Raw genomic sequence first — 16,120 nt, forward strand, 5'->3', positions numbered from 1 at the left:
TTAGCAAGCAGAACAGAAAACAGTTTTTTGTTTTTAAATTCTGTCCAACAATTGATAGGAGGGGTGAGGAGAAGCAGGCCTCATGAGTTCTACCAAAATAATAATAAAAACACTGTGTAACAGCTTTTGTCACTTATGAGAGCTGCCAAACACTACAGCTGACTTTTTCCCCACACAGTCTGGTTAAAAACCCACATGCCAGCAGAGTGTCACTTCCCTGGACCAACACCCCATTTGTTACCATGGTGTATCCCAACACTTCCATGGTCCCCAGCCTCACAACCATGAACAAATACGTATGCCTAGCGCCACAGTCTGAGGCAGGGAAGTCTCATACCCATTTTGCAGACGAAGCACAGAGATTAAGTGATTTTCCTCAAGGTCATCCAGGGAGTCTGTGTCAGAGCGGGAAATTGAATCCAGAGATCCCAAGTCTCAGTCCAGCGTCTTAACAGCCCAACCATCTTTCTAGAAGTATATTGTGCTACGCTCCTTAAAAATCCCAGCCAAGCTGTAAAACAGTCTTCCCAAAAGCATCAAAAAGAGACAACAACCGAGACATTCAACTTAGCCATTTTTATTTGGGTAATGCAAGTTCTTACTTTGCCATGATATACACAGGGCAGCCTTTTCCATAGGGCTAGCTGACTGTGTGGAATCTAAGTGATACAGCAAGTCTCAATAAATGTCAACTTTAAGTATAAAAGTATCTAAGTATATATTGCTACTAACTTTTCCAGAAAACACCACTAACACATAATGGCTGCGTTAAGTACAGTACTAAGTAAAATAGTATCATCAAGCAAGTTTCTGGACAATACCATTAAAAACCATCTTTCCTGTAATTTACAAATATGCAAAGTTATCAGGTTACATAAGATTAAGAAGCATTTTGCTTACTAACATGAAACATTACAGTTTTGTAATGTATCATAATTAACCAGGTATACAGGGTTTCTGTGTCCTTGTGGTCTCCATGGCACATGGTGCCAATTTGGCTAGGCCATCCACTGGAAATCTGAGCGGTAAGAACCAGCTAACAGAACAGCCTCCAGCACACCACGGAGAAGTGGGGTGTCAGCCTGCTCTGTGCTCAGTTCTCCCACTCAGGGTTTGCCACTTAGAAGGACCTTGATTTAACCACAAGATGGACATAATTAAAAAAACATCACTACACAGATACAATGTGCATCAACAAGTCAACTGCTTCTGGCCCGCAACTGAAAGGTTCCTTTGTACCCTAAATAAAATGCTGGGACCAGAATCAATTGCTACCGTATTTGTTTTTGTATATCTTAAAATTTTAGTTACAGTATCTACAAGTCACCAAAGATATCCTTAACCGAAACAGACTGAAGAGGGTCCAGTATCAGAGGGGTAGCCGTGTTAGTCTGAATCTGTAAAAAGCAACAGAGGGTCCTGTGGCACCTTTGAGACTAACAGAAGTACTGGGAGCATAAGCTTTCGTGGGTAAGAACCTCACTTCTTCAGATGCAAGAGATGCACTTCTTGCATCTGAAGAAGTGAGGTTCTTACCCACGAAAGCTTATGCTCCCAGTACTTCTGTTAGTCTCAAAGGTGCCACAGGACCCTCTGTTGCTTTGAAGAGGGTCCATTCGTCAAAGAAAATGACACAGCTTTGGATATCTTGTGAATCTGAAGGGTGCTTGTGGGGGTGGGGAGAGAATATATAGGAGTGAAAGGGCAAAGGTGTGGCAAATTCAAAGAGAAAATACTGAACATTGCCAAGAATTTGGAGGACCCATCAAAACTGTAGCGGCAAAAGGGCAGACACACAACGTGCAAGTCCAAGTGGGACCTCAGTCACATTGTTTTACTGATCCTCACAGCTATGGTGGGGTGATGACAAAGCGGGAGGTAACACCACAGGCATTCCAGGCCTCTCAGCACTATACAGATCCCACGGCGAGGCATAAGGGAAGACCAGGGTTTTAGAAGAGCGGCACAAGCCTGCTCTTCTCTGAATTTTGGTACAGACTGTAGTTTTGGTGGAGAAAGTGCAGGAGACGAGGCTCGAGTCCAGAATGCAGGTTTGGTGCAGTGCCAGGCCCTTCCAGGCAAGCGGAGAGAAGATGAAACGCCTCACTCTTCTGATTAGTGGGAGCCCTGCAGCAGGCGAAATAGCTGCCCTATTCACCGACGAGTGGCCCCACATAAGGCCAACTTATTAGGGGTGGGTAGGGAAGGGAAAGGCCGTAAAAGTGGACTCGAGTCATCTACTGGAATCTGGCTTTTCACATACAGAAATGGAATCTGCCGCTTCCTCACAAGGACCAAATGAAATTACCCGATGGGAGCTCAAGGCAAGCAGCTCAGTTAGGAAGTAGGGAGCAGACTGGACAAGGAGCACAGGCTCCAGCCTTTCCCGACATGTAGTTACACAGACACGTATTGCAAAAGGCACCATCTCAGAGTAACCCCACAGACCCCACTCACTCAGATCTTTCCCATGAAATGCCGTACATTTGACCGTGTGCTACGCTGCTTTGAATGTTGCAGGCTAATGGGAAGAACCAGGGTCCAAAGTGCCCAATTGACAATTGCAGGAGCTCAATGGGCAAGACAGACCCACCTACTCCTACAGGGGAATCCCTGCTCTGTGCTCCTGAGAAAGGCAAAATCCACCTCCTTTCCCCAGATTCCTGCTAATCTAGGGGAGGATGGGAGAGTTTCCTCACAAGCCATTTTGTGAGGTGCATTAGAATTGGCCACACCAGAGTACGCCATTGGCCCACTGAGTCTGGTATCTGGCCTTCATCTTGGAGCTGGTGCTTCAGAGGAAGGTGAAAACCCTCATGGAGGCAGACATGCTGAGCGGTCCAGAGGAGAGACATTGCTCCCAGGAATCCCAGCACATCGTCTGCCTCACATCCCTGGGTTCTGAGACTTGTACGTCAGTATTTCAGCAGCTAGTCTTTGGGGATCCAGCAGCTGAGGGAAACGGCTCATCACAGCATCTACTAAATGGGGGTGGAATATGCCACAGAGTTTCACGTGCACATTCGCTCGCTCTTCTGCAAAGCGGTCCGGCAGGGCCCACTGGCAGTGGTCACTGTACGCTGGCCCTGGGGCTCTCGGCAATGGGTGAGGGTCTCTAATGTTGCTAGGTCGTGTTGGTGTGGGAGGCATTTGGTATGGCTCAGACCAGTATTCACGAAGATGATGTGCTGGGGTGTTATACTCATTGGGAATGCTATAATGCCCAGTTCCCGCTGGATGTACAGGCACTCCATAGCCTGGGAAAGACTGAGAAGACCTCGTGTGAGAGTTCTCAGCACTATATGGCAAGTAGCTAGTAACAGAGACCGATTTGCGAGAGCCGTGCTTATAGTGGCCAAGGGTGTCCTGCTCTACACTAGGAGAGTGCTGGTAGACAGGTCTCTGTCTGCTGCAGGTACAGACTGCCATCTGTTCGGGGTGGGAATGCTCACAGTGACTGGTAGATCTGCAAGGCCACATCTCAGACATTTGGTTCTCAAGGGATCCAATGCCTGAGTCAAGATGCTCCTGAGAGATGTAAGGGAGAGAGTCCATATGGGGAGAAGGAGGAGGGTGCTGGTACCAGTCAGACGATCGATAGCTGCCATTGTTAGAGGGGACACTGCCCAAGGCACAACCCCCCTGGATTAGGAGGGGACTGTCGCTAGGTTTTGCTTTTTGGGCTGAGCTTTTCCTCTCCATGGAGACCTTCTGCCCAGAGCCTTTGTCGCTGTCTGCGGACACAGAGCAGAGGAGCTCTGCCTGGGAAGGTCTCCTGCTCTTTTTCTCCTCTTTGGCAGTGCTGGTGGGGCTTCTGGTTGGGGACAGCCTTGCATTGGCCCGTAGTTCATCAGCTACAGAGCGCTGTGGCTGGTTGATCCTTTCAGGGTGATAGAATTTACACTTAATCCCATAAGTGCATTTCTTCCCTGCAAGGAAAAGGCAGAACATAGGGTGACCTGCTGCAATTCACCAAGTGTGTACAGTTTACTCTGTACAGACACCGCTGCCCTCAAGCCTCCGAGGCTAGTCTTACCGTAAGGGCACTGCTGTTTCTTGTGTTCTGGCACCAAAGGTTTCTTTCTCAGGAAGTTCTCCAAGCTGGGGCCATGCCGCCCTAAGGGGTCATCTGGAGGCATAAACCTAAAGGAAGATAATAAGCATCAGTCAGGAGCAACCACTTTCCTGGGCCAAAGTTTCAGTCTCTCAGCTGCATGAGGATTAAAAATTACCCACACCTGCGAACCCCGCCCCGTGCCAGCCAAGAGACAAGCCCTGGCATGGCCACAGGAGTCAGTGATTCAGACAATTCCTCCAGCCCCAACAGGGGGTCGTCCCTTGGAAGAAAAGTTTCCCCTTTAATCCTCTCAGTGACCCATGGCAGACTGACCTGTTCATTGGCCATACAGAGAAGGGCTGCTGCCCATCAGTACTTTGCAAGTAAACTAGAGAAGGATTTGACTGAGATTGTTGCAAGAGGCCTCTTGCCCCAGGAGCAGAGCAGGCTGCCTCCCACGCATTGCTGGTCACGTCAATCCTGTGCTCTGCTGTCGGCACGCAGGGCCAGCTGATCGTTTCCCCGTTCGTAACGCAGAGGAAGCGAATGCTCTGTACCAGTGCCAGGCCCGCTTAGGAATGTCAGCAGGGAGGAGCTTCTGGCTCCAAGCAAGCCAAGTGCAGTCAGAGCCACTCTTAGCCTTTTCTTTGTGCCCTCCCTGTGACTTGCTGCAGACTGGGAGGAGCTGTTCCATCTACGAAACACTGAGTCACTTCCTCTCAAATACCTTAAGTCATTTGCTTTACTCTGTGTTTGACACTCACCTTTCCAGCCCTCACAGGTCATCTCCCAACACTGAGATGCCACTGACCTTCTATTAATCAATGGTCACTTAAAACTGCTGTATTGTTTTTAAGCGCCTGGGGAACGGGAACGTACTTGTCATTAACAAATGAATACATCAGCAAGCGCTCCTCAATGAACTTCTTCCATTCCGGACGCTCATTCTGCAGGTCACGGTAAGTGTCGTTGGAAACCACGATGCCATCAGACTCGTATGCCAGTTTCACAATGAAGCGGTCATCATAACAGACAACGCGTTTGCCTCCAACCCGCCTGGAAGGAGTGAAGACCAGAATTTTCTTCTTTTCAAGGTCACGGAGAATGTGCTGGTCTGGAACAAACAACCACGAAAACATGGCATAAACACACACAAGCCCATACAGCCTGGTATCAATTTCCAGGCAACAGATGCCAAGAAAGTAAAGTGTAATGTTTACAGGAAAAAAATAACTAGCTAGGAACATGCAGAGTCCAGCCAGTTCCAAAGGGGCACAGCGTCAGGCTTTGACATTTCAGTTACTCTGTGTCCTGCGCAGACTGCTACTGTTAAAATCTTTCCAATTTTTAGGAAGTTTTTCAATTTCCCCACCCAGCATTCCTCTCATGGGCACTGAACCAAACTAAATTTAACACAGACCAAGACTGTCTTCTGGCAAAGGGGCTGGACTGGGACACCTCAAACCTCAGTTGCTTGGAAACTCAGAACAGCAATTATCACCACCTGGACCCATCTGAATAGATCCCCATCCTGCTATATTCTACCAAGCTCCTTGTCGGTTAACATTTCATACAGGTGTGCTGTATGGCCATTTACAAGAGGAAAAAATGAATTCTGGAAATAAAAGGTAACACACCAAGTGAGTAAACCTCAGGAATAAGGAAGCATTTTGGAATAAAGTTAATTATATTCTTTGAACTCAGCTACCTTATCTGAGCAAGAACTTGCTTAGAGGAGAGGTTAGGGACTTGAAATCTCACTGGTCAGAAGCTTGGTGAAGTTTCTAGTGCTCTTATTTTCCATTCACTACCTAGGAGCTTACTGGCCAAAAGGACCTTGGCAGGCTTATTAACATGCGACAATTGGAAGCTTTAGAGATTTAGTTTTGGCTTTAGAGTTCCACACCTGTGATGGGCACATCTGGTCTTGGCTGTTCTTTTCTCCAGGATGGCACAAAGACTGTGATATCTAGGTGTCCTCTGTCCCAAAACCAGTGAACGGCTAGCAGGATACCTCGGCAGGAGAACACTTCTTTATTTCCATGGCTGCATTAAAGAGGATTGAAGAGGACCTTGTTTTCAGTATTCAGATACAATGTACTTTTGCATATTCAGACAGCACACGAGTCAGACAGTCCAATACTAAGCAAGTAGAGCCAGTGTTTTGACATCTTTTCAAGGTGGTACTTTTGTAGACCCGGTATCCTGTTACGCTACAGCTGCTGAATTTGTACATTTATTGCAATACATTAAAGAGGCTGAGGGCACTAGTAGTTCTGTCTTAAGCTATTCTAAAGCTGCAATACCCACAAATCCTCAGGCCCACGGAGCACCCACAACTTTCATCAATTTTTAGCACCTCTGAAATCGGGGCCCACTTGTTTACAATTAGGCACTCAAATCTATATTTAGACTCCCAAGTTACATTTCAGTTTTGCTGGCATAGCTATGTCAGAGGTGGGAGGGGAGAGAAGAAAGAAGAGGGAAATCACACCCATAGCCAACAGAGCACTACTGGCAAAACCTCCTAATGTAAATGCAGTTCTGCTGGCAGAAAAAAGTCCGTTTGCAGTATAGCTTCATTTTGTTTGGAGAACTGGGGTAAGCAAGCGATACCAACAAAAGGACTCTTGCCACTGCAACTTCGTTCAGACTAGAAGGGGTCGCCAATATAGCTATATTGGGCAAACGGTTGTAGTATAGACCAGTCTTCTTTTTCCCTTTGCTTTACTTCATACCAAAAATGTGTTACCTATCTTTACAGATGATCTTTGTTGAAAGACAGAGCCTCTCCTCATTATACAGAGCCCAGTACGTGAAGAGACTACCTGGGACTGCACTGTGTTTGTGGAATGGCAGCTTCAAACCTGAAAGCCCCTAACAAATTCTGTATATCCAGCTGGCCTGTTAGAGACAATCAAGAGAAGGAAAAATTCTACCAGAAGAAAAGGGCTATCACAAGTATCAGAGGTTAGTTGCTAGTACAACACAATCCTTCCTACTGAATGGTCAATTAAGTCAGATCAATAAGTCTCTGGAGAGTTTATATATAACAAATGGCTGGTAATCATTTCTTTGCAGGTTCCAGTATTCACAATGTTATCAGTGCTTATGTTGCACATTAACTAGAAATATTATCAACTGTTTCCAAGTTACTAGTTTCACAGTAGTGACGGATCAGGGCTGTAGGTGGTATTTACTTTAGGGTGACTTTCAGAGACCATGCGTGTTGCACTGAAGAGTCTGAAGGGGGAGTCACTCTTCAAGAGAATCAATTTCCACTCACTACCCACTTAAACAAAAATTCATATTACATTTCTAAAAATATTAATATCCACAATGCAAAATAATTAGATTATGGTCCATGCAAACTCAAGAATCCTTCAGACTTCAAGGAACTTGCTTTATGTTTAAGCAACCCTCCCTTCAGTAGGTAAAAGATTCTTTGGAAGACTATGTTCAGAGTCAAGTATTTTTGAAACAAATAAGAACTACATTAAAGTGCATTACCAAGGTAACAAAGAAATGCAGCAGCATATTAGCATACAAAGAGCCTTGTCTCCTATCTCTTGGATGATGGACAACTGACTACCCTTGAACCTAGTCCATTTTGTTACACAGACTCGTGTATTCTAACTGGCCAGCTTCAATCAGGTCATCTTGTGATCCACTATCATAAATACAGTCCGTGATCTGGGGCTCAGATACCCAAAGAAAACACATGAAAGGCGACTGCTCATGTTGGTGTTCTCTGAAGAGCATTCATGTCATATCACTTTTCACAAGAACAGGGTTGTAACTCTTGTATCCTTGCCAAATTCTAATTTAGGTAATTACATGGTGCCTACTTAAGTTCCCTTGCAGTTTCAGAGAACAAGATTTGTTTCCTGTCCTAAACCATAGTGTAATGTTAACATGTGCCAATAAAGAAATGTCACAGTTCATGTCAGAGGCAGCTGCATTTCACTGATGAAGATATTCCTGGTTCAAAACTGCTTGGGGAGCCTTCATAACAAAAGATGCTATATAAATGTAAGATAACACAAACAGGATTAGTATTATCTGTGAGTATTGCCTACAAGTCTTATCACAATTTTTAAAGGTGAAAGTTCTTATGTGGGAAAAGCAATGGGCGCCTAGTCAGGAAAAATCTGCTTATTTATACCACCACAAGAGGTTCAGAATGGCTTATGACAATACAAAGGTACACAGATCACAAGAACAACGAGGAGTCTGGTGGCACCTTAAAGACTAACAGATTTATTTGGGCATAAGCTTTTGTGGGTAAAAAAACCACTTCTTCAGATGCATGGAGTGAAAATTAGAGATGCAGGCATAAATATACTGACACATGAAGAGAAGGGCGTTAGCTTACAAGTGGAGAACCAGTTTTGACAGGGCCAATTCAATCAGGGTGTATGTGGTCCGCTCCCAATAATTGATGAGGAGCTGTCAATACCAAGAGGGGGAAAATTGCTTTTGTAGTGAGCCAAGGCCCATACCATATTAAGTCATTCTGCAGTCTTAGAGACTGATCTGGCAAACTCTTGGCCAACCAGAGTAATGAGTAATCTCATTGTCTCCTCACCTTAGGCAGCTCTACATAGTCAGTCAGCGTTTGCAGCGTGGAGGCATAAAGCAGGTACAGTATAATTAAATGAAGTCCAAGATAACTGGAAAAAGCTGAAGCACAGACATGAGAGGGGCATCTTTTTGGGGGCATGTGGGTGTAAAAACATCCCCCATAAAACATACAGAAGTAAATGCTCTGTGGAAAAAGCTCTGAACACAACTGTCCTTATATTAGCCATCGCATGCTATATTCCTGAACCCTGCTCTTGAGTTCTTTGGGGAACGTTGGCAGAAGTGCCTACATTCAAAGAGACTATTTGTTTCTCTGCAAAACAGTTAAATGCCAGAAACCTTTACATCAACGTGAGCAATATATAGGGTGACAAATACCAAAGGCACTAGGGTTTTGGCCTCTGGAGCCTCTTGTTATGGTCTTCTGAAGTAAAAGCAGAGGGCTTGTTATCTAAATTCTTAGCTTTTGTGTGAGTAAAGTGGAAAAAGGCACCTATGTTCTTTCCCCAATAATAGATTTTTAAAAATGGCATGTAGCTCCATAGGGCTCCTATTACAAGCCTAAACATGGTATTTTGTGGTTTTTGCCAGTTTAGTCGCTTTGATGCAGTAAGAGTGATTTTTTTTTTAAGTCCCTATGAATTTGCATGAAAAACCCCAACACATGGAGCAGCCACTTTCTAAATGAAATAACGTAGGCATGTTTTCTTCCCACCCTCCTCTACAGCAACAAAACAACTTCTACTTTACCTTTCAGAATACAGTAGAACACCAGAGTTACAAACTGACCAATCAACCACACACCTCATTTGGAACTGTAAGTATGCAATCAGGCAGCAGAGACGACAAAAAAAAGCAAATACAGTACAGTATTGTGTAAACTATTAAAAAATTAAAGGGAAAGCAGCATTTTTCTTCTACATAGTAAAGTTTCAAAGCTGTATTAAGTCAATGTTCAGTTGTAAACTTTTGAAAGAACCACCCTAATGTTTTATTCAGCGTTATGAACAACCTCTATTTCTGAGGTATTCGTAACTCTGAGGTTCTATTGTAGAAGGGTTTAAAGAAACCCAACACCATCTAAAGTTCACTTCCTCACTGAGCCAAACTCCAGCCTAGAAATAATTTTTTAAAGCTCATGAAACAGAGAATATATTATAATACAACTGAAGACATGCTCAGATACTCCAGTGATGGGAGCCAAATGAATACCTGACCGGGTAGAACTTTCACTGCTGCGGGACCAAGAATTACTACTTTCTCCTTCAGCTCCCAGCTCCAGGGTATTTTACAGATTATAGAACCATCATCATTTGAATTGGTTCTACATGGACACAGATTTGAAATGTTATTTCTATATTATTGTTATATGGAATTCTCTAGTTTAATCAAAATGGGTCCTTCATTCTGTAGGAAATAAAAAGAGAGCCAAGCTAGGGGAGCACCTTCTGTTTGTGTAGCTCGAAAGCTTGCGTTTCTCACTGAGCTCTCCTTCAGGTCTGGGAAAGATACCCAGAGCATCCCAGCTACATACAAGGTGGTACAAAAGGTTTAGCATAAGGGGCTAACATATTTAAGAGACTATTCAAGGTGAAGTGAGCAATTAACAGTAGTAGGACAAGGAAGGGTCAGCGGGTTATCGATTGTTATAATGAGCCATAAATCCAGAATCTTTACTGAGTCCATGATTTTTAGTGTCTAGCAGCCTTATGACTTTAAACTCCCAGGCTTGTCTTTTGACGGTGTTGTGCAGGTTTCCTTCGAGGACGAGGGCTGAGAGGTCAGATATGGAGTCATCGTTTTGTGAAGAATGCTCCATCCATGGGTGATGGGGTGTTTTTGTCTTATTTTTCTGAGACATTTCATTCGAGAGAATAGTGATTGTGTGGTTTGACCCACATAGTTATTGGGCCACATGGTGCACTGGATGAGGTACACCACATGTGATAGGGACCTGAGGGACCCACGGATCTTGAAAGGTATGTTGGGGGAGGGTCCTAGGACTGCAGAAGTGTTAACATTGTAAGAGACCATTCAAATGGGCAGTTAACACCTTATTCTGAACAATCTGTTCCACCTTGTATTTAACTGCAACGCTCTGGGTATGTCTACACTGCAAAGCAAGCACAGGCTTGAGCCTAACCCCCCTTCCGTCTACATACAAATCGTGTTAATCCAGGGCTCAGATCGAGGATCCCAAGGGGTTGGAGGGTGTGAGTCTGAGTTAAGCCAGGACCCAGGGTTCAAGCCCTATTGCAGATGCAGCCCCACTGGGCTCATGTTCTGGGAGTATGCTACATGTATCCCTCAATCCCACAGGCCAACTTTATTTGCCCTCTTCAGAGTCAAGTTTTCCCACATTGCACCACGAACAAAGGGTTTGAGTGTCCACATTTTGGGAGTGTGCAGGATATGGACTCAGACCCATGCAACGCAGCGTAGATGCCGGAGCCCCAGATTAGGACCCAGGGATCAGTAATTCCTAACCTGGAGTTACAAATGAGTGTAGATTTTCAAAGTGTAGATTAACAAACCCAGGGTCTGCTAACTCGAGTTCTACTAACCCTAGGCTTACACTGCAGTGTAGACCTACCCTTTGAGTACCTTTCCCACTGAAGAAGAGCTCTATGCAAGCTCAAAGCTTGTCTTGTTCACCAACAGAAGCTGATCCAATAAAAGATATTACCTCACCCATGTTTTGTCTCTAATATCCTTGGACCAACATGGCTACAACTACACTGCAAACAGGAAATTAAAAAAAAAAAATTAGTTTTACTGCATGTGTAAGATTTAAGCCACAGACCAATTTGAGACTGTTGCAAGGTTTATTTGGATATGAAGATAAACAGGGGGAACTGAACATCTACCTAGGTTTGTTTTGTTTCTCCCTCCCCCCCCATTATTCAAAACAAATGCAGACATTTACTGTACCCCAGGGACAGCACTGCTGCCTGGAAGCTATCTTTAAAACTTCCTTGAGAATGTTTTAAAATAGTAAGCTTCCAAAGTTCAATTACCTTACATCAAGGGCCAGAAGAAACATACCCAAAAAGGAATTTTTACAAAATCAATAGGAGTTGAAAGATACCCAGACATTTACCATCACAGTTCCTGAAAGATTAAATGAAAAACATGCATTCAGGTTTCTGGAGTCCCAGCTAACAAGTCAGAGTCCGTAATGAAAATGGCCAAATGGGCTGATCTGATTTGGCAACTACAGAGAAATTCCCTTAGAAGGAAGTAGAAGCTAATTTCCACTGAGATTTGCATATGGGGTTGAGAGCTGTACACAGAGGCCTGCTGCTCATTGTGCAAGTAAATCAGCAGGGAACATCATACACCATGAATACAGGAAGTTTCAGAATGGAATTCCCCTCCTGGTAAACGGCTTTAAAAAAACCCACACCAGTCAACGGATTGCTTTGCAAACATTAAACTTTGTTCCAGCTACAGTATTACTACATCTTTATAGGAATCAGAGGAGAAAGGTTCTTCCTTTAAATGGCCCCTAAAGATCAAGTGTTATAAGTACAGAAAGAGAAACCAAGACAGACATTTCCAGAGGGACAGATTCTGTCCTGACAAGTTCTCTCAACTATATCATAACAAATATTTAGAAGAACAGCATCAAACAGTATTTGCTTTGGAACCTTTCACCCTAAAGTTTAGTCATAACATGTGGCATGTTTCTAATGGAGGGGGGGAGGGGGGAAGCAAGCATTGGTTAATGCAACAATGCAGGCATAAACCTGGATATGTAAATCAACTACTCCCCTGAAGAGGAGGCAACTACAGGCATGATACTGGAAAAAAAACAAACCACCAAATCATACTTATGCTGGATGCCTCACCCCCTGCAATGTGTTTCAACTCCTCCTTCCTCAACACAGCACCAGAGGGGTTGGGCCTTTGGCATTAGGGAGGTCAAGAAATCCCACTAACTCTGAAATGGACAAGTGGGCCAATTCTTCTCTGCAGTTATTTCGTGTAATACAATACAAGTGCTGAACAGATCTATTTCGCCACAGTCCCAAATCAAGGAGACTAGTCACCGCACACCTGGTCTGCCCGTGACCACATCTGCCATGCACTTGCCTTTGCTTGAGATGGCTTGATGGAAGAGCATCCGGGGTAAGAGCCTAATACTTTGTCTGCATGAACTAATAAATTCAGAGTTAAAGGTTTCCCCAATAAAATTAACACTACCCACTAGCACATCTCTTAAAATAAGGTCTTTTCTCCCATTAACACACTATGCTGGGAAATGCAGCTTTGTTGGAGAAACAATTATTAATGGAAAGGGGCCAATCTCTCTCCTACACACACTTCCAGGTTAAGTCCACTGGCTCCAAGTCTGGTAGGTCAGCGTGCACATCAGAGCACAAACACAATATTTCCTGATCATACTGGCCAAGTTGGGCCTTGGCTCTCAGATCTGTTATACGGTCAGGAGATAGGGTGTTCCCCTTCCTTTCTCATACGTCTTACTCAGCCATAAGACCAATCATTACTTGGGTGGGGGGATGGGGGGGGGGGAACCACACCTGTAAGGCAGTCTCCATAAAGGACTTTCTTCTGCCCTGGGTAAATCTTCTAGAGTAGCTCTGTGTGCACTGGCATGTAGTTTCTCATTACCAGAGAGATTAAGACAATCAAATATAAACTGAAGGAAACTTGTATTTGAATTGAAGTGGCAGAATCAGATTTGAAGTCTGAGTGGATTATCCTCTGGCCAACTGGTTCCACAGGACTTGATTTTTTTTTTTTTTTTTAAATCTAGAGGTAAGTATACTGTATGGTCAAAAAGAGTTCACTAAAGGGGAGCCTTCCTCATATCCTCCCACTTCTCCCCCCAAAAATCCACTTTACCATTCTTAGGGGGCAAACGAGGCTGAAAACTTTTAATCCAGCCTGGGCCAGAGCTGAATCTGTCCAATACACATGGTACCCCAGATCTCTTGATCAGATTGCCGATAAAAAGAGGGCAAGCTCTCGCAACAGACTGTATGAGAGATTTGCAGATGAGTCATCTTGCCTCCATATTCACAGCTGTCAATGATGCTGCAGAACTGGGGTACCCCTATCATTCTAAACTGGAAATCTATCCCTCTTTTCCTCCACCCAACCTGCAGATCTGCCGTGAGATTTAACCAAAATGTTGTGGAAACTAGACCTGAGATGCCGCTTTACTCAAAGCTACAGCCTCTTCTAATTAACCCTGAAAAAATTATTTGTTGAGCAACTTCCTGATTTTGGAGCTTACGCACAGTAATTAGGTAACAGGACTACACATCAGGGATTTCACTTCTGCTTGCTAGTTTAGACAAGAACTTTAGCGTTTCATATGAACCAAGTCTGAAATTCCCAGTGGGCACAAAAGTCCCCATCATTCACACCCTGGTGGGAAGTCATGGCAGAGAAACCAAGGACTGGATGGGCCATTAAGACAGACTGAACCTCACATTTGTAGATGTTGCCCTTCCAGGTGGGGGAATGAGACATGTTGGTGAGACTGTTCTATCAAAGCCCAACCTGGCCTCACGTTTGTGGAGAACTTGGAGGGCTCCAGAGATTTTAACCTGGTATCTTTCACAAGCACTAAATTCCCCCAAACCAAAAAACCTTAAGAAATGTAAAGAAATTAATTTTAGCAAGCTGGCATCAGATTAAATTATAAAGTAAAGACACTTCTCCCACTTAAGGGGACCAACATACCTCATTGCCACATTGCTTCCATCAATAACAATGGGTTTTAAGTTATTGCCTTCCTTCTCCTCCAACGGTGGCACAAGTGCTGGCGTTTTGTTGGTAAGTCCCCCACGAGGTACCAATGGGGCTTCTACGGCCTCCTCTGAGGGGTCGGTAGTCTCTCTGTCAGCAGCTGCAGCACCATGCTTCACAAGCTCCCCAAGGACCGTATTGGTGTCAGCATTTAAGCCCAGTTTTTGGAGGACGATATAGATCTCTTCTGATGAGTAGCCCAGTTTGCGGAAGAAGTCCACTTTCATTTGCATCTCAACACTGTTCATGAGGTCCTGCTCCGAAATCCTGAGCCTTTCCTGTGCTGCCCGGGGTACCACATCCACCATGCTGAGCGGCTCACACTCTGTTGGGTTCTGGCCCTTGCCAGGAAGCACACAGTTCAAGTTGAGGTGACCGTTTTCAGATGTATCTCTGGAGCTCATCCTTTTGTCAACCTGAGTAACTTAATGTTTGTCAACTGAAAGCATCTCACTCCAGCTGGGAAAACCCAGAGCAGAAGGAATACTGTCCAAGTTCATAATTTTCCTCAGGCAAGTTCTGTTTTTCATTCACACCCAGTATCTGTGAATCAATATAGTGATCGTTAACTCCTAAAGACTTGATCTAAAATAAAGGAAATGCGGGAACTGTTTTCACATTAACATGCTTCAAATTCTTCTCTGTGGCTCAGATATTCAAGAACTCTGGAAATCCTTTTATTGATACTTCATGTTTATGTTTCCAAGGCACATCAGAAGAATTGAGAAATCTTTAGAAATCCCATCCCCTACACATTGTTAACGTGCAGACTGTTTGCACTCAATTTAATTCAGTGTTTGTCAAAATAGGGTATCACCTTCCTATAGCACATCAGATGCACTTGTTAAAATGGTCACGTTTCTCATGGCTTTTGTAATAAGGATCCTGGGATGTGCAACCTCACTCTTAGGACATAAATAGCACTTTTCACCTTCAAAGTGCCCTACAAATGTTAACTGATTAAGCCCCACAAACATCCCTGTGAGGCAGGGTCAGTTATTAATCCTTGTACAGATGGGAAAACTGAGACTAAGGCTAAGCAGTTTGTGCAGAGTCATGGAGCGAGAGGGTCAATGACAGATACGGAATTGGGACGCAGATTCCTGGTCCTGTGCTCAGACCATGAACCGCCTTGTCTGTGTTCCACCCTTCAAATGGGGGGCACACCAACAGCCCCTTGGCTACCATGACGTGAGCTAAAACGTAGCCTATAAGTAACAGAGTAGCAGGATAGAGCACCTGTGCTCAACTGTGACCTCAAGCTTTTGTAAAAAGATTTCATTTCCACCTACTCTCAGATTCTTGTTTCAGGTCTGGGCATTCCTACTTCACAGGCAGAAATGCAGGAAACAAACACAGGGTACACACCGATCGCCTTCCGGGCATCTAACAGAAACCCCGTGGGGCTGCCATTCGCCCTGCCAGCCCAGTCCAGCGAACAGGGCACTGGCCCAGGAAACCTGGGTTTTATTCTCCCTCTGCCAGGGACCTGGTGTGACCTTGAGCAAGTCACTTCCCCTCCAGCCTCTGCTGCTCCTCGCACCCTGGGTCTGGGAGGGAAAGAAGAGAGAGCCCCTTCTCGGGCCCCCTTACCTGCCCCCCAAGCCCGGCAGTGAACGGGGGGGAGATAGCCCCTTCTCGGGCCCCCTTACCTGCCCCCCTGGCCCGGCAGTGAACGGGGGGGGGGAGATAGCCCCT

At 44.8% G+C, this 16,120-nt stretch overlaps 1 protein-coding gene across 3 annotated transcripts in view; it reads right to left on the reverse strand.

Annotated features, from left to right (window-relative positions):
• Positions 1-1,615: 1,615 nt before the first annotated feature.
• ZC3H12A (zinc finger CCCH-type containing 12A) overlaps positions 1,616-16,120 on the reverse strand; it is a 19,856-nt gene continuing 5,351 nt past the window's right edge. Inside the window, exons 1-6 of one of the 3 annotated variants that reach the window (XM_034754129.1) lie at positions 15,791-16,036; positions 14,357-14,965; positions 5,964-6,103; positions 4,937-5,171; positions 4,037-4,143; positions 1,616-3,929 (exon numbers count right to left, since the gene is read on the reverse strand). In XM_034754129.1, the coding sequence (XP_034610020.1) occupies positions 2,887-3,929; positions 4,037-4,143; positions 4,937-5,171; positions 5,964-6,103; positions 14,357-14,826 (1,995 nt within the window). In that variant the 5' untranslated portion in view covers positions 14,827-14,965; positions 15,791-16,036 and the 3' untranslated portion in view covers positions 1,616-2,886. Of the gene's footprint in view, positions 3,930-4,036; positions 4,144-4,936; positions 5,172-5,963; positions 6,104-14,356; positions 15,008-15,790; positions 16,037-16,120 lie in introns of those variants that run through there. The other 2 variants (XM_034754127.1, XM_034754128.1) reach the window with 2 other exon arrangements.

This window comes from Trachemys scripta, chromosome 20, assembly GCF_013100865.1.
Source record: "Trachemys scripta elegans isolate TJP31775 chromosome 20, CAS_Tse_1.0, whole genome shotgun sequence".
Taxonomy (NCBI): Eukaryota; Metazoa; Chordata; order Testudines; family Emydidae; genus Trachemys; species Trachemys scripta.